The 18,604-nt window shown below is 43.5% G+C and overlaps 1 protein-coding gene across 1 annotated transcript in view; it reads left to right on the forward strand.

The window, feature by feature from the left end:
- Positions 1-2,607: 2,607 nt before the first annotated feature.
- The window catches only part of MEGF6 (multiple EGF like domains 6), a 233,632-nt gene continuing 217,635 nt past the window's right edge, over positions 2,608-18,604 (forward strand). Inside the window, exons 1-2 of the mRNA XM_032763797.2 lie at positions 2,608-3,199; positions 10,178-10,312. Coding sequence (XP_032619688.1) covers positions 3,114-3,199; positions 10,178-10,312 — 221 coding nt within the window. The 5' untranslated portion in view covers positions 2,608-3,113. The remainder of the gene's footprint in view (positions 3,200-10,177; positions 10,313-18,604) is intronic.

Genomic DNA, 18,604 nt, shown 5'->3' on the forward strand with positions numbered 1-18,604 from the left:
CTGCGCCGCTTCCAGCAGCCCCCATTGGCCTGGAGAAGCGAACTGCAGCCACTGGGAGCTGTGATCGGCCGGACCTGCGGACGCGGCAGGTAAACAAACTGGCCCAGCCCGGCAGGGGCTTTCCCTATCCAAGCAGCATCTCAAGTTTGGAAAAACTGCCCTAGACTATTAATATGTTACTCCAAATTCAGCTACATGTGCAGTGCCCACATGCCATCACTTTGCTCTTCCTGAGGCAGGAGCCCTGCATATTTTTATTTTCTAAGTGCCGCTGCAAGCTTTATGCCTACAAGAGCAGTAATAACAAGACTATCTACACAACAAATGCAAGTTGCATTCCTCAAAGATATAATTAGGGCTAGGAGCATTTCCCAGTGGCCCCCATTTTCTTACCGTAGCTGAACTCTGGATTTCACACACCATGCACTAGAGAGTTTGAGTTTCAGGGTCATTCAAAAGCTTCTGCCTACTTGCTCACAAAAAGATTCTATCTTTACTGAAAGAGCTGGGTAACCCGTTGTTCCTCTGGAGAAGTACAGGTGGGTGGTGGGGAGTATCTAGTGAAGCTGGTTTTGGTGTGAGTTCAATCCAGCGAATATAAACTCTTCTCATATCACATTTCCATAAACTCTTTGAGGCAGGGACTGTTTCTTACAGTGTGTTCAGCACTTGGCCCAGTGGGGTTCCAGTCTTCCTCTGGTGCATTAATTCCAAAGTCTGGTTTCTTTCACCTAGTCACACACATTCTTGGATACACTGCTGAACCAGCTGAGGCTGGAAGTCTCACTGGAACAGACTCTCCCTCTGTCTTCCTGCACTCCTCATTGCTCTCCTTCTCCCTCTCTCTTGTGCAGAAGGTCAGTCCTTTGCTGGGAACCAGTCTGTTCATCTCCCTCTCCCTCATTGATTCCTTCCCCCTTTTGGAAAGGCAGCTTTTCTCAGCCAACTCCTCCCTTGGGTGTTTGTTACTGCAGCGCTCTCACACTTCTTGTCTGCTCTTCTCACCTCGTCTTGTACCAGCTAATGCACCTCAGCCCCATCTGGTGGAACCATCTCTAGGGGTAAGCAGGGAGTTCAGTCTTTTTAGCCCATTTAATCCTCAGCACATCTGCTGAGACTGACAACAGCAGAGCAATTAGTGCCACTTGTGATGCTTTTTTTTTTTTTTTTTTTTTTTGTGGGGTGGGGAGTAACACTAGTCCACTTGGGAACTGTACTGAGACTTACCAACTTATTTCACACTGGCTAGTTAACAGTCCTTGGATGGCAACACGATTTAGTCCCTAGTGAGCTGCGTTTGATGGGAATCAATGAACTAGAAGTCAGTCTTAATACTCCATTTCCTGAGCGAGTCCTACTCTCAAAACCATTCCAGACTAAATAGATAAAATGCGCTCGTGACTTTGAGTTAAACTTCATATTCGGGCCAAACCAAAATGTCTAGTGCAGGTGGGGTATGTTTTCCACTTGCCAAGTACGAACTAAAATAAAAGTTCGAAAGAGTGCTTGGCCATAGAGCAAAGTTTGAGGAAAAAGAAATGTGAGGTAGTGAGAAACATGCTGAACGGGAACAGCAGAAGGCCGCTGTGTTGTTTATTTGGATTTATACAATAATAAAACGGGACCTCAAGGCACCCCAGCCACAAGTTACAAGGACAAAAATAAAATTAAGTAACAGCCGTACCCCTGAGCCAGCAGAGGTCAACTCCCAATAAAACACAGCTTCCCTCTCCCACACAAATCTAACTCCCATCAAACCCCACTGCTCGTTTAGTTTTATTTTGCAGGAGGGCAATTAACTAGGAGAGGGCAAATAACTAATTAGTCTAATCCCTTCTCTCCTTCACTTTGCCCAGTTATTTTGGAATGATTTTTCCCCTTGGATCCAGATTTATGTATTATTTTAATTATAGTTTTAATCTTGCCTCACCCCTCATATGCACTTCAGCAAACAATGCACTAAATAACAGGATTTGTGAGCAAGGCACTTGCATACCTATTAACCCTCCAGCCATTAAAGTGTTCTTCCTGCCTGTCCCTGTCAGCCTTCACACACACACACACACACGCACATCAGAATTTTTCTTGGAAGAGTTGTGAGCTGCCTTATCTGTTCTAGATGTGCAGGAAAGCTTGGATCTCTGTGACTCTTTTCGACCTGTCTTTGGGGGCTGGAGGGATTGCATAGCTTTGGGAGTTGGCAGTGGGTCCTGCAAAAGAATTGCCTTTTGATCAGCAAAATGAAATTATTCCTGCTACTCTTCTGCTGAGTTCCCCCCTCCCCTTCCTCTCCTCAGGGTTGGGCATGGCTGGTGGGAGGGATTTCTGACTGTCAGCAAGGAAGAAACAAGAGAGCATGTGAATGAAAGGCAGACCTGAGAAAGGCAAGAAGAAAGTTTTGTTGGTCTGTTGTGCAGGGGATAGAAGAGCTGCTGCTTTCGAAGTGAGTGTGTGTAAGAGAGACTCCTGCCAGGAGAAAGGTGGAGGTTGATGGAGGGAGGATGACTTCGGGTGTGCAGTGAGAGTTAATGGAAATCTCTACCCATTGCTGAAAGAAGCTGGGAATTTTGTGGGTCCTCAGGGAGGTGGACTTCTCTGTGGGAGCTCCTGTCCTCAGAGCTGGGTTATATATTGCCCTGTGAAGTGGATCAGGACACCAAACCAATCAAACCTACTGGGACATCGCTGCTGGACTGAACCCAGATTTTGTAAGCCACCGGCACTTTGGAAGCAAATGCCAGAAGGAAAAGCCACTTCAGCATACTTTACTACTAATAAGAGAAGCTAAGGAGCCAGGTTTGGGTTTTGGAAAAGCTCTGTGACCACTGGCATTGTCATCACTTCCCTTGGACTGAAGATACAGGGGAAACTGCCTGTAGGAGAAAAAGTCCAAGAGTGATAAATCTGCTCTTGCAGCGAACCCCAGCAAAGAATCATTGTGTGTTCCCATAGTGTTGTTCTTTGTCAGCAAAGGAGAAACTGGCAAAGTCAGGAAGTAATCATGAGCATTTTTCTTTGAGGAAGAGACGCTTGCCAGCCTCTCACTTGGGAAGGCTGTAAAACTTTCTAGGCACCCACCAGAGCCATCCTGGGAAGGGAAAGGAGCAGCAGCAATGGAGCTACACGTGTTGGTGCTATCATTCATTCTCACCCTGCCAGTGCCTTCCTTCACCTTTGGGAACAAACTACAGCCTCTTATGTAAGTGCAGAGCAAAGAGAATCACCAGCGTAGGTCAGGTCAGCAAATATTTAAGGGAGAAGCTGCTATATGCAATTTTAAAAAAAGATTTATTTTTTTTCAGTTTTCTCTGGTCACAAGTGTGCATAGAACAAAGGCAAACAGGGACTTGAAAAGTATAGATGCTTTCCTTTGCCTGTAGGAGATGCTTGGATTTTTTTTTCTCATTGAGATGTAGGTAGTGTGTGAGCATGAAATGTAATTATTTAGTTTGAAGACTGTTTTCCTATGACTGCTGCTTTTATAATATCCTCTTTTCTATTTCTCTTTTCTTTATCACATTCCTCTTTGTAGCCACCTTTTTTCCTCCTGCTCTTAATCTAGAGGCACTTAGCCCTGTATTTTTAAACGAAATGTTATAGTTTTAGTTTGGCATTAACTGTGTGGATCCTTTGGGAAAACATCTTTACAAGTTTGGTATCCTGCCAGGAGAAGATCTCTTAATGCAGGGGGATCTCTCTGCTTTTCTTTGTAAATGAAACTAGCGTTGTGCAATGAAGTAAATCCAAACCATCTTTTCCCTACATCAGTAACTCTGTTACTGGGGATGGAGGCACTCCTGTTCAGTGGCTGTGTTTTGGAAAATTATTGCAAATATATCTTTCTTGCTTATGTAAAGAATTTCATATTATCTCCCCAGCAGTGTCTGTTAGGGATTGTTGGATCAGATACTGGAAATGAGACTGTGCCAGTGTATTCAAGAAAAGAAAATGCCAGGGAATGGGAAATGCTGAATTTAATTTAGCAACTTAATTCCCAATAGAGCACTGCTGACAATACTCTTTAGACACAAAACCACTGTTTGGTGCACACAAAAACTCTCCTTCACTGCAATAAATTACTCCAGAAACATTGCTGCTGCCAACCACATTCTTGTGGTTCTTTTTAGTTCTTCCTTTTTGGATGTGCAGACAGCTAAGGGGTGAGGCATTTGTAAATAAATAGCAAAGGGTATACAGGGCAGTACCATTCTGTAGATTGCCCTTTGATCAGCTGCAAATGCAAGTTTTGATAGTTATTATATGGATGGATTTGTTGTCTTTTGGAAAAGGAGATACTAGCAAAATAACAATTGCTTCCCTGGCCTCCGTCCATCTAGGACTTGGGTCTGGTGAACTGATGTGTATGAGGCTTGGCTAACTGAATAGCTCTTCAGTGGCCACATGTGAGAACAACAGGCCAGGATTTTAAGGCAAAGGTGTTGGGGAAACATGTCATTAATCCAAAAGGCATTTTCAGGAAGTGGAAAAACCCCCAACAGATTGCTCCTAAATTTCATTAATTCACAGACTAATGTTTGTTACACCTTCTAAAATTTAAACAACAGATTCATATTCCTTGAAGCCCAGTTAGTCAGAATAACAGTTAGGCAAAAATGGCACCTACTCACTCAATAGACCTGCTTTCTAACTCAGTCAGAATTGCTCACCTTACTGAAGGAAGCATGTACGCCTCTCAGCCCTGTCAGCATCAGTGCATCTAGGAGATAGTGAGCATTCTTCGCAGCATCAACACAATCCATGTGTAAGTCCAGTGGCAGACTCATTACGTCTGGTGATTGGGTCAGAGGCAGAAGGGTCTCAGGTGGGGTTTGTGAGGATGGCCGTTAGAAAAATAATCTGTTAATCTGTAACTAAAGCTCATGTATTCTGGAATAATTGAGAGTGGATGAACATGTCTCCTACAAGAAAATTGCCTCCTTGTTGACTCTTGCTCTTTCTTAAGGTGCTCTTTCTTAAAAGTCCCTAAAAGAAAAAAATATCTGTTGGGGATCATTGGACAAGTAGTTGTTGGATTTTTCTTAGCGGCTTTACAGTTCACCTTGCCTAGAGGTTCAGTACATGTGAAGAGTGTTAACAGCTATGAGGTAAGCTTCTGCCTAGGGAGACAGATGTGAATAATTGCTATTCTGAACACATGTTTATTTGCTTTATGATTTTGAAATATTTTTCACACTCCAAGCAGAGAGCACAGTCAGACTAGATATTTTCTGAAAAGGCTTATAGAGCCTTGTCTGAAAAAACAGATGAAAAATATTCAAACTTCCTTTTTTTCCCCTAAATGCAGTTCCCGTGAAAAAGACAATTACTATTAGTTCTTTAAGATGTAACTTTAGTGGGCTTCAGAGAAGAGGGAAACTGACCTGGATGGCTCTTCTCCTGCAAATCCTGGTACTCTTTTTGGCCAAAATCAGATGTCCAGTCAGTTTATAATAATATCAGTGCATCCTCTTTTGGGGGAACTGGAGCCTGCCCTTGCAAAGCGGATAGCCCTAGTAAGCTAAGGCAGTGGTTTTTTCATTTGCACACCCCTACAAAATTTCAAATGGAGGTGCTGATGATCCCTTTGGAAATCTTAGACATAGTCTGCGGACTCCCCTGCGGACCACAGGTTGTAAACCACTGTTGTATGGTAACAACAACCTTTCACGGACCCTTAGTCATAGGGTTGAGGACCACTGAAAAATGCATCTTTCATGTAAGAGTAACTACTGTTACTCTAATTCAGGAAAAGGGTCGGGGCAATGACTAGCTTTGGTTATAAATAAACCTACTGTTGCTTCAGATCCTTTCACTGGAAAAGGGGGCATGCTAAAGGTCTATACTCTTTCTTACGATAAGAGAGCAAGGGGACATCAGTTTAGAACACACAAAGTAACACGTTTAAAATGGGGGAAAGTGAAAACAGATGCTCTACAAAATGCATAGTTGGCATGTGGAACCTACTGCCACAAGATGTTTCTGAAGTGAAGAGCTTAGCAGGATCTAAAAACAACATAGATGTTTATATGGATAATATGAATATACACAGTTACAGAGAGAATAAAAATAATAGCAGATATAAACCATTCATTCCCACTGGAGTTAGAAAGAGGTTTCTTCCATAGGCATTGCACTGTTGTCCAGTATGAAAGTTTTGGACCTTTAGCTCTGAAGCGTTTGGTGCTGAGCCCTGTAAGAGACTGGACTAGGTGTACCAGTGCTCTGATTCTGTATCGCTGTTCTTGTGGAGGAAACCATATTGAAACGGGAGTTCAAACAAAACAACCGCTTCAAAACAGAACTACACCCTCCACCACCACCACCACCCAGAAATATTCAGAATAAAGAGAATGCTTGTGTACAATTAGACTAGTGTACAATTAAATCTTTTCAATGGTAAGAACCAGTTGGGACCTGTTAAGAGAGTTCCTATCAGTCAGAAGTTGGGTGTCTTTAGTATTTACTTTAAAAGTGGGAGCTGTACAGGATATAATACGTGAGTTTTATTCCCATTGTAGAAAGCAGGGAAGGGTGAGAGTGAACCAGAGCAGGACTTCTCAGTTTTTTTTCCTCCTGAGACCCACAAGTCACTCAATGTTTACTGCTGTGACCCCAGATCGTACAATTTTTGTACCGATATCCCTGAAGTATTTTCATTGTTTCATTTCTAAAACATAAAAAAAAATGTTGCAGTTCATAGTAATTTGTGACTTTTTAAATCTATAATCATTGTGCCATATCTGGTCAAAATTAGGTTAGGAACCCATTCTGCTGGCTTCACCCTCGTTTTGAAAATTGGTTATCATACAATCCTGTAGCTGGCCAGCAGGGGATGCTACAAGAGGGGAAAGAGACCTCTCTTTTTAAACAGGGTATGAAGTAACTCATTCCTAAAATAAGGTCAGGTTTAACCAGTCTGGCAAGCAAGAATGCCAAATACAGAATCAACATTTCTAAGGAAATGTTAAGGAAACCAACACAAAACAAAATCCTCTTTCTGAAATGCGGAACTATTGTGGCTATAATAGAGTAATGCAGCTATAGATTATTTATGGATCAGCAAACACATTTTCAGCTCTTCACTGTCCAAAACTTGTGATTTCAAAATATCTCTTATACCAGGGGTAGGTAACCTATGGCACGCATGCCAAAGGCGGCACGCAAGCTGATTTTCAATGGTACTCACACTGCCTGGGTCCTGGTCACTAGTCCGGGGGGCTCTGCATTTTAATTTAATTTTAAATGAAGCTTCTTAAACATTTTAAAAATCTTATTTACTTTACATACAACAACAATTTAGTTCTATATTATAGACTTATAGAAAAAGACCTTCTAAAAACGTTAAAATGTATTACTGGCACGCGAAACCTTAAATCAGACAGAATAAATGAAGACTCGGCATACCACTTCTGAAAGGCTGCCGACCCCTGTCTTGTACTGTCCATGATCAAGTTCGCAGTGGCAACTAAGACTGACTTCCTAAAGGTTCTCCACTTTATTATGTATGGGGGGAAATGCCTTTTTTACTTCTTGGTGATAATTGCATAACCACCTCAAGTTAGCCACTTTGCTAGTCAATGCTATTGTAGCTTTAATGAACACCAGCATATAAAGTCTTTGTTTGACGAAGCAAAGATTTTTTTGGTCTACTATGGCAAATCCCGTATGCCTGTTTCTTTCCAGGAATCAACCCCATTCACTTCTGTTCAGTGGGAGGGCATTTTGGAAAATGTAAGATGAACTTAGCAACAAACAAACATTTTGTGTGGAGAGGTGAAATCAAATAGAAATCAAATTGATTAGAAATTTTAAACTCTGGGCCTCTGATACTTGAAAAGAGGTTACACAGTTTATTATTTATTAGCATTTGGGAAGCCAAAATATTTTAATCTTTTAATAACTTGGTTGCAAAGCACTAAAACAATGAAGTTTGTAGTACCCATGCATTCTTGATATGTTTGCTCGGCTTTCATCAGTTTTTGAAGCTGCTGATTAATTTTACATGTTCCAAATGCTATAAAACAGGGGAGGGCAAACTTTTTGGCTCAAGGGCCACATGTGGAAATAGAAATTATATGGCAGGCCATGAATGCTCACAAAATTGGGGAGGAGGTGATGGCTCTAGTTGGGAGTGTGGGCTCTGGGATGGGGTATGAAATGAGGAGTTCAGGATCCAGGAGGGGGCTCTGGGCTGGGGTGGGGGAGTGGGGTATGTGGTGGGTTGAGGGCTCCAGCTGGGGGTACAGGCTCTGGGGTGGGGCTGGGGATGAGGAGTTTGGGGTGTAGGAGGCTGGGATCAAGGGGTTCAGAGGGTGGGAGAGGGATCAGGGCTGGGGTTGGGGTGCAGGAAGGAATGTAGGTTCTGGCTGGGGGTGCGGACTCTAGAGTGGGGCTGGGGATGAGAGGTTTGGGGTGTAGGAGGGGGCTCTGGGCTGAGATCAAGGGGTTCAGAGGGCTGGAGCGGGATCAGGGCTGGGGTAGGGATTTGGGGCATGGGGAGAGGCTCAGGGATGCAGGCTCTGGGCGCGCTTACCTCAAGCAGCTCCCGGAAGCAGTGGCATGTCCCACTTCCAGCTCCTACGCAGAGGCACGGCCAGGTGTATCTGCAAGCTGCCCCATCTGCAGGTGCCACCCCTGCAGCTCCCATTGGCATGCCGGAGGGGACCACTGGAGTGCATAGGAGCCGGAGAGGGGCCATGCGGCTGCTTCTGGGAGCTGCATGGAGTAGCCCCTGGCCATGCTGCCCGGCTGGAGCCAGGCAAGCCCAAGACCCAGCTTCCCAGCGGGAGCTCAAGGGGTGGCTTAAAATTGCTGGCAGGCCGGATGCGGCCTGAAGACCGTAATTTTCCCACTCCTGCTATAAAAGAAAACTGCACCCAATTTGCTCATTCCACTGGTTTGAAAGTTCTGAGAGTATGAAGCACCTTTCCCCGGGAGGTAAGCTGCGAAATGTACTTGGAAGTAGATTTGTCAGTTATGGTTTCCATTTCTCAGCCCATTGCTGTTGGTGACTATCTTGACCTTTATGAATCTCAATTTAAAACACCTTAAACAGTTTCTTGGCCTGCCTTAATGCTGGTTTGACAATAATGAGAAGAACTTTAATGTCCAATATATAAACAGGGTTTTTTTTCCTCTTCTTAATTTTGAGTATATATTATGGCAGGACGGAAACTGTCTTACAGTGTCTGACATTAGTTTCTTGCTCAAATTTCCACTCAAGTAATTATACTTTGATAATTTAAAATTGCCCATACATTTTCATTTGGAGACAGCATTTTTACTACTTGTTATAGGAAGCTTCCCAGTGCAATTACTTCCTGTTCTAAACTGTATAGTGATGCTGTGCATTCTGAGACATCAGCTGCATTGAAGTGATATATATGTATTTTACCAATCTCATAGGGGTGTTTCCTGGCTTAAGTAATCAATTGTTTATAAAGTTCTTTGAGAACCTTGGATACAAGTTGCAATGGAAATGAAAAATATATTATGATTATTTCAATACAGGTTAAATGGTAAAAAAAAAAAAAAGTTGTGACTTTTACACTTGATCAAGTGGGGAAGAGTTGTGGGGGTAGGTTTTAGAGCATGGTACAGGGAGTGTAAACTCAGGAGTCCTATTCCTCTCTCTGCCACTGACTCACTGTGTGAACTTGTCCAGTTATTTACTTTCTCTCTGCCTCAGTCCATCCACCTTTACCATGTTGGAGGCTGATAGTTTCCTAATGGGGTGTGCTGAGACTTAACTGATCCATAAAGGCCTTTGGTCCTCCAGTGAGACACTCTGTTGTTATATTATTTGTACTGAAGCTAGTGTCAGATGTGGTGGGCTGCTCGGTAAATAGACTGTCTCACCATAAGCATATTAAACCAGTGCTCCATGATCTGAACTGGCTCCCTGGGGGCTCCCAGAAGGAGTTTAAGGTTTTGGGTGATGTACAAGGCCCCAAAGGACTTTGGACCTGCTTACCTGAGAGGCTATGTCTCTTCCATTTTCTCCTGCGTAAATTAAATGAGTAGATAAATATTGTATAGAATATCTTGTGAGACTCTGTCTCAGAAAAGGCATAACTTACCCACACCCTGTTCATGCTCAAACTGTCAAAGCACTGTACTGGTTCACTCCAAGGTGTTGAGGGTAATATAAATATGTCTGCTTCTCTCCGTTCGGCAGGCCAAACGTTTGTGCGGAGCAAGAGCTGGTGATAGTGGGGCACAGGCAGCCGTGTGTCCAAGCTTTCACTCGGATGGTCAAAGTGTGGAAACAGGGCTGTCGAGGGCAGCTGTGGTGCATAGGCTATGAACGGAGGTAAGTGCTGCTTTCTGGTGCTTCTTTTCTCCCTTGTCGAATGAAAATAGATTTTTTCTTTTGCGTGGAAATGCCAGCCAAACTCCCTTTCCTTTAAGTTTGTGTGTGTGTGTGCAAGTATGTGCATGTACGACAGCGAGAGAGAGACACAAAGATGCATGCTACTAGACTGAAAGTTTGATTTCAAGTTTATTCAGATTCTGGACTGGAGGAGGTGGGGATTGTTGTCAAGGTGAAAAGCCAGACAGACCAGGCTGCCCTCACCTTCCTATCCTCCTTGATGGACGAGCCACAGAATAGCATTGAAAGTGGCCTTAGAAGGGGCTTGATGCAGTTATAATGAGTGCTGCAGGGAAGGAGGTGTATAAGTGGTGTATTCTAGTGTACAAAGGGGAGTGGACAATACAGGTGCTCCCCTGCTCCCCTCTTCAGCTCAGAGGGGGAAGGAGTGGGCAATGCAAAGAATATAAAAGGTGCATTATAAAGTAACACGCCTAACAAAAACCGCTAACAAAGTCACCATCGACTTGGTATTAGGGCTCGCAGAAGGATCTTGGCATTAAATTCAGTCACCAGTTTGGAGAATGCTAGTTACTACTGTGTATGTGCCTTGGCTATCTGATTTGTATTGATTTCAGGTTGCAGTTTTTATTAGGATAACATAAAGAATTCATGTAGTGGCTGACTCAAACCTACGAAGGGAGATGTGCAGAGAAACATGTGGCTCAAAGCCACAGATTAGCCATCAGTAGTGCAGCTATTTAATTACACTATGGTCTGGCTAGGAATAGGGGAATCCCAAAGGATTTTGTGAACCTTTGAACACAGTCAGGGGACAGGGACTGTGTGTTCCTATGTGTTTGCACAGAATCTAGTGCAATGGACCCTGATTCCAGCTTGTGTCTGTTGGTGCCAGTGTAATACAACTACTCTAACATGCTCAGTTTTGAGAATTTCAAATCCTTTAAGCATTTAGTGAGTAGAATGTAGATTCTTTGTTTGTTTTTGGAGCAGGTAAGCCATTGTGTTTGTTTCCAGATATCTTAACCCATATTGCATCTGTTTGCCATGATCATACTATGTTAATTGCATTAATTAAGTGCATCATCTGTGTTATCCCAGCAGCTTTCAGTTGTGTTGGCGTCACAGCATGGAGGTACAGATAAAGTTTTAAAGGCCCGGGCTTCTCAAACTGATCACTTATTGTGAATTAAGTGTTTAATAATAAAACTTGTTGGAAAACAGAAATATGTTTTTGCTGACAAAAAAAATTCTCTTTTAAAAAACCCAGCAGGATTTAATCATGATTAGTTAGTTAAGATGATATTGGATGTGATTTGCCTGGCCTGCTTTGACCAGTTAGCACTGTGTCAGCAACTCAGTTCTTCACATCCTGGTTCATGTGGTAAAATTTTCAATGTAGACAAGAATCTAATGGCGCTGGTGCAGATTTTCCAGGCAACTTTTCAATTACCAGGGCGCAGCTTGCATGGGGTTCATGGAGAATTAAGTGAGCAGCACTTGTTCTCACTAACACACATTGTTCTCCTGTTACATTGGGCTCTGTTTGCCAGTGTAATGTAGCTGAATTAACATTCAATCTGTTCTGCATGTTTTGGTGATCATGGGGTTTGAAGTGGACAGTCAGGGCCGGCTCCAGGCCCCAGCGCGCCAAGCGTGTGCTTGGGGCGGCATGCCGCAGGGGGCGCTCTGCCGGTTGCCGAGAGGGTGGCAGGCGGCTCCAGTGGACCTCCCGCAGGCATGCCTGTGGAGGGTCCGCTGGTCCCGGAGCTGCGGTGGACCTCCCGCAGGCATGCCTGCGGATGCTCCACCGGAGCCGCGGCACCAGTGGACTCTCCCCAGGGACGCCTGCGGAAGGTCCACTGGAGCCATGAGACAGGCGAGTGGTAGAGCGCCCCCTGCGGCGCGCCGCCATGCTTTGGGCGGCGAAATGGCTAGAGCTGACCCTGTGGAGAGTTCAAATTTTCAAATAGTGGTGGCAGAGTTGCTCCCATGAAAGCCCTCCTTTTACATGCACAATTTTTACAGGTGTAAAGTAAGTGCCAGTGTCTGAAAACTTGGTCCTATGTGTAAGGCTTGTTTTGTACTGTAAGGTCGATCCCTGCCCTGGCTCTGCCAGTGATATCAGCCTTGATAATCTGCTTCCCCAAGAAACACTTTTTCCCACGCTGCCCCTTACAAGTTGAAAAAGCTCCCAGTCAAAATCGAACCTTTCAGTCCTTCAATTCCTGTCTCAGAACTTGCCTGTTATTTGATACATGTAGGAAATTGCAAGCTGATTAAAAGCTAGGCAGGTAATGAGTTGTGGTTACAGTCTCTGATTGGTTAAGAACTGCCTGCATTCTGTTAGGTTTTAAGACCCCGTCTTCCTGAGCCTCCACCTCAGTCCCCTTGTTTGTCTCACCCACCTGCTAAAGCTTGTTCTTTAGACTGTAAGCTCTTTGGGGCAGGGATTGGAATTTACTACCTGTTTGCATGGCACCCATCCCAGTGGGGCCTCATGCTGGTTGCCAACCCGTGATTATAATGTTTAGTAATAGCAAGGCTGTTTTGTGTGGATAGGATCATCTGAGACCCTTTTATATTCTCTGCTCTTTACTCACATCCCACCCTGACACTTCAATTCTGACCATCTTCCCCTGGCTGAAGGGGGCTGGAGATTGCTTCTTCCAGAGCCCGTTACCAGCATTTCGTGTGTAGCAAGGGGTTCTCTCCCCACTGGAGTTGCTTGCACTGTGTCCACAGCCTTCCCAACCTCTGCCAATGTAGGGGGTCCCACATTAGTCTACCAGTTCCTCCATAAGTATTTTAAGTGAAGAGTAAGAACTCTTGTAAACAGTGAAGAGTAAGAACTCTTTGTGATTGTTAGTAGGAACTGACATATGTTAATATATCACAAAGTGTTACTTGGGCAATAGAACATGAATAAACATGTTACTTGGGCAATACAACAGTGCAGAATCAATCAGACTACCTTATTTTATAGAATATTGTAAACGTAGTTTTTCTTATTTATTGCTCTAGCAGCTATTAAGAAAAAGGTTTAATGCGGTGTAAAAATTCAATGTTTACTTTTCATATCCTCTTCCCTGCCACCTGGTACCATGCTCTGCGATGCCAGCACTTTATAAGTCTCCTTTAATGTCTCTTCCACACATGAAAGAACTCCGGTATGAAAGCTGAAAATGAAATGTTCATCTGCTAAAAAGCTCCAAATGTCCTGCACAGATTCCAGGGGAGGGTGGAAGCAGTTATTCAAGTGGATCTTTTGAAAGCTAGGCAAAGAGAAAGGAATGAGGTCCCGTCCCCCAACAGCTGCCCCAAGTTGCTCTCATTAAATAGAAGTCCCAAACCTGCCCTCTTCCAAACTGCACTGACCAAGGCAGCAGCCTCTTTTAAAGGCATTGAACCAGAATCACTGACATATAAAGATGATCTCGAAGAACTGGATGTCCATATGATGGTGAGTTCTGGAGAGCAACTGGGAGTCTTAAACACTGAAGGGACATTTTATTTTCTGTAACCATCTGACAATGTGAGGTTATGTTCCTGGAACCAGATTCAGAGTGTTAACAGGGTCGCAGAGGTGATTCCTCCCTTCACCTGTTTCAGGTGCTGGCACCACAGACTCATCCTAGGGCCTTACAAGCTAGCTGAGTTCTTTCTGCTTCTCGCCTCACCAGGGATGTGTCAGGATGTATCTTACAGTTTTGTGAATGATGGTGGAGTCTGTCTCACTACCCTGATCTGTATTTGTTCCTATCTTACTACTAAAGTACAGGAACAAAATCTTTCCTTTTGTAATTAAAATAAGCAGATATTTGCTTGTTTGATTTTATACTACCCCTCTTCCAAGACGCTCATGGAAAATCAGCAAAAACACATCACACAATAAGTCTGATGAAATAACACTAATAAAACATTAAATGCTTCTCACTCCCCTACAAACACAAGCTCTGTCCTCCCTTCCCATTCACCCCCCACTAAAAGTCTACATAAATAGAGAGGTCAACAAATTCAGACTCTGACAGACCAGTGTGAGGAAGCGAGTTCCAGAGTCAAGAACTGTTCACACTGAACCATCCTGTCCTCAGATCCTAACCAATCTAGGAACTGTGAGACTGAGTGTCCCAGCTGATCTCAACTGTGGTAGTTTAACAGAAGAGAGCCCAGTCTCTAAGAAACACACAACTCAAATCATTAAAGGGCTTCATAGATTAAAACCAACACACACAACTGCAGATCAGTGCTTTCTGTAGAGCACAGTTGTAATGTGCTCCATGTGGGAAGCACCACAAATCATGTAGGAATCTACATTCTTCAGTGGCTGAGTTTTCCTCTTGATCTTTACTGTAATTGTATCTAGGGCTGGGTGAAATTTTTCAGCTGAAACTATTTTTGCTGAAAAATGCAGATTTGGGCTTTCTAGACTGTTTTGTTTCAGGTCCAATGAAACCTTTCCTTGACCTGAAATGAACTTTTTTTTTTTTCCAGGTTTGGCACTGAACTAAAAATCAATTATCTGCACAGCTTTGGTTGTATCTGCAATGCAGTAATCCAGTCTGGTGCTGGATTGGGAGCAGATATGTTGTGGGAGAATTGTTTGGGGGCCATGGACACATTTTAAACTGACAATACTAGGAATCAGTTTGAGCTGGAAAACCCATCTTTTGGGGGGGGGGGTTAAAATATTGATATATTCCTATTTTCTTTTAATCTCATCAGAGCAAAGACTGCTCAGTAATCAGAAGAATAATGGGATTGAGTGGAGTAGTTACTATATGAAAGTACAAAGAATCAACCCCAAGCCATGAAAATTCAATTGAGGGACACGCTCTGATTTTTAACAGTGACAAAACTCTTCTCCTGATTCTAATGGAAAAAAGTTTCAGGCAGAGATTAAGAACTGGCTCTGTTCCAGGCTAGAGCAGGTCTTGAAATTAAGACACTGACGCACATCCCTTTTGCATTATATCAGATTCCATGCATGGGCCTTGACCATGTTAGATTTGGATTTTACTTCAAATTATGATTTGTTGGTTCTCCTGAGAGGTTGTTGCTGCCTCTGAGATATGACTGTACAGTGGTCTGGGCTGAAGTGACTGATTCCTAGACAGTCAGATTGCCAGTGAGTATGCTGACTCACATTTAGGTTTGTTTGTTGGCATAGTGAATGTATGAACATCCACTGCGCACTGTTTCCTGGCCTAATTAGGGCCTAATATTAATCTTTCAGAAATCAGTGGCAAAAACTTCTCATTGATTTACGTGGAAGAAGGATTCTGGTCCTTAGTCATTGAAATGTTTAATGGGGGCTCACTGGCGTCTCTGGCTGTACAGAGCTAAAAATCTGGACAGATAAAGGTCTACAGGCTGAAACTGCTTATGCTGCAGTTAGTGATGGAGTTCTTCTAGGCTTGATTAAAGAATCACTAGGTAAAATTCTATGGGCCATGTTATGCAGGAGGTCAGACTAGATGATCATAATGGTCCCTTTTGGCTTTAGAATCTGTGAATCAGAGAATAACCTGCTGCCATCCCTGGGCTCCCTTCCAACCGGCACTGCACAATATGAATGTCAGATTTGCTAGAAAAAGATTAAATTAGTGCAGGATACTGTTAGCAGCTCAGCTGTGGTCTTCAGCTGCTGTTGGCTCTGTGATGTCGAGCTTGTTAACAGCAGATACGCATCAGTGATCATCTCTGTAACCTTGGAGCACCGCTGAATGAGGCAGCATGCTAGGCTGTGGATGAAATCAGTGAGGAGCAATGCGCTGGCACTGCCAGAAGAGCTATAATGTCTGCTCTGAGAGGTGGTGGCTGTTGGGGAGATTCACTGTGATAACTGCTGTCATGAAGTAGATGACTTGATGCTTGCTTTGATGCAGAATAGGGTTTCCTTAAAAATGGGTGATATAGATAAGTAGGACCAAATTTAGCCCTGAAATAAGTTGGTACAACTATACTCAAGTCAGGTGAATTACATTTGCCTGTAATCAGGGATGAAGTTGGCCTTTAGTAGTTGAAGTGCAGTGATCTGAACTGAAAGTGACTGCAGGTGTTTAGCTTCTTAGAATAGCAGGTAAGTAGCAGGTAAACCTAATTTGGGAACATAGAGGCTGTTGAAAGCTGGAGAAGTGGGTTGTGAAGGAAGGACACTGCAAATGCTGAATTCTGGATCTTTCCTTCTCTGACTGCAGTAGGTCAAGGCCAAGCACAGACCTCTTTTGCGTTATATTGCTTTCTGCCCCCTTTTCTGTTTCCCTGTCCCTCTGAACAGTTATAAGCCTTTTTTTAAAGCCGCAGCAGGAAACTAATTGTAAGGAGGTATCTTGAACTGGAGACAGCTTTTAAGTGTTGGGTTTAAGGAATTGCTCTTAACCTATAACTGTCAGTAATTATCTTGGTGATAATATCTGTGCAATGGTAATAAAGTAGCAAACAAACCCTCTTATTCTCAGTCACAGAGTCTGTCTCTCTGACTGTGTTTGAGAGAGCACTTTGAAATGATAGGTGCCTTGTCTGCTCCTACTTCAAAGGCTGGCAGTTCTCCAGTCACAATGTCTGCTTCGGGCTCTAATGCGTGTTTTTGACATTGTAAATCAAGGAACATCTGTCTACTGGTGAAGAGCAGTTGCCGTGTACGCAGGATGAAGGTTCAAGCTAACCATGTATTATTATTGCCTTTTTTGGTGAAAACAATGATTCTGTGTATTTGTTTCAGTTTGTTCTTGGTTTGGTTTATGCACTTTTTAGTGAATGCGAGAAATGTGCTGACTTGGCAGCCCCATAGACCAAAGGTCTCTGTTTGTCCACAGCAGACATGGTGCAGGCAGCTGCAGTCTGATTCCCCATTCTGTCTGCCGAGGTACATCAGCCCTGAAGTGGACTGACCATTCCTGGAGAAGAGAGGGGTGCATTATCCAGGCCCAGTCAGTCCTTAGCTTCTCGATTAAGACTCCCAACAAGATTTGTGTGGATAGGGGTTTTTTGGAGTAGACCCCTGTCTGCTAGGAACTGAGCAGAGGCCCAACAAGATAACTTCATAGTTTGGTTAGCTGATTTACAGAGTTGCACAGACCCAGCTCTGAGAGCTGTCTTGGAAAGAGACATCACCTTGTCTGAGGGTGGAAATCAGAGCCCTCAGAGGTGGCCAACTACTGGATTGGGGCAAATGGTGTTTCACAATTCCAGGGTTGATGAGAGCTTGTATGTTCCAGTGCTGGGATTTAGTTTCTGCCAAAAAAAAACATGGAGCTGCTCCCATGTAACTGGGAGCAGGATTTACCTGTTGAATTTAAAAAATAAGTGATATAAAAGGAACTTTAAAAATCCTTTCATCAGACTGTCTCTGCTGTTCTCTTCCCTCTGACCTTCCTGCTGGAAGTTTCCATTGCAGCAGCAATACATCCCATTAGAATGGCGATCTAATGCCAAACTCTCTTGTGCCGTGCAGCTGAAGTCACTGGAGTACTTGGTTATGGCATCCATGTGAATGTTATGCAGCCTCCATTCCACCCACTGGAGCTGCTCCAGTTGGACTGTGCTCCAACAACACTGGGTTCAGGAAACATATTAACAGGCTCAGGATCTGACATACAGAAGGCTGGTCTGAACTTGGCTCTAACTTATCTGAGTTAATGGACGTGACTAGGAAAATACAGCATCTCCTCTTCCTCTCCCTAGTGGAGTTTAGTGCTTCTGTGTAGTTTCACCTTCTTAATGAGGAGCAGCTGTCTGTAGGGCTCAGTTGAGAATAATTCAGTAAACATTAGTTGTAATTATCGATAGCCCCTAATATCCCTGTGAATGTTCTTGTGGCACTGCAGATACTGGTAAAGTCATATCATTTGGAGCCTAAACCCATAGCAGGCCTGCTAAAATGGATGAATTTTGTGTAGGTCAGAGTCCAATGGCAAATCAATATACTCTTACAATAAAATAACACAGTATGCAATCAGTTGTTGAGCGTTTAAACCTTCTGTTCTCCCCTTGGGGTGTCTGGATATGGATTGTCCAAGAGTCAGTTGGGTTTGAGAGGGGTTTTTGTTTTTGGATATTGCTATAAGTGATAGTGGTTGTTTTTATAAAATTTGTATGTGGGCCCAGATTGTTGGGATTGCCACATTTTATAAAAATAAATAATACTTTATGCTAGAAAATCTACTGTAGGCAACAGTCCATGGCATTAGTGGTGGTGGACTAGATTATCTAATAGGTCTTGTCCAACTACCGATTCTGTGGTCCTCCTGGTGTATTAATATGTGGGAC

This window comes from Chelonoidis abingdonii, chromosome 23 (genome assembly GCF_003597395.2).
Source record: "Chelonoidis abingdonii isolate Lonesome George chromosome 23, CheloAbing_2.0, whole genome shotgun sequence".
NCBI lineage: Eukaryota > Metazoa > Chordata > Testudines > Testudinidae > Chelonoidis > Chelonoidis abingdonii.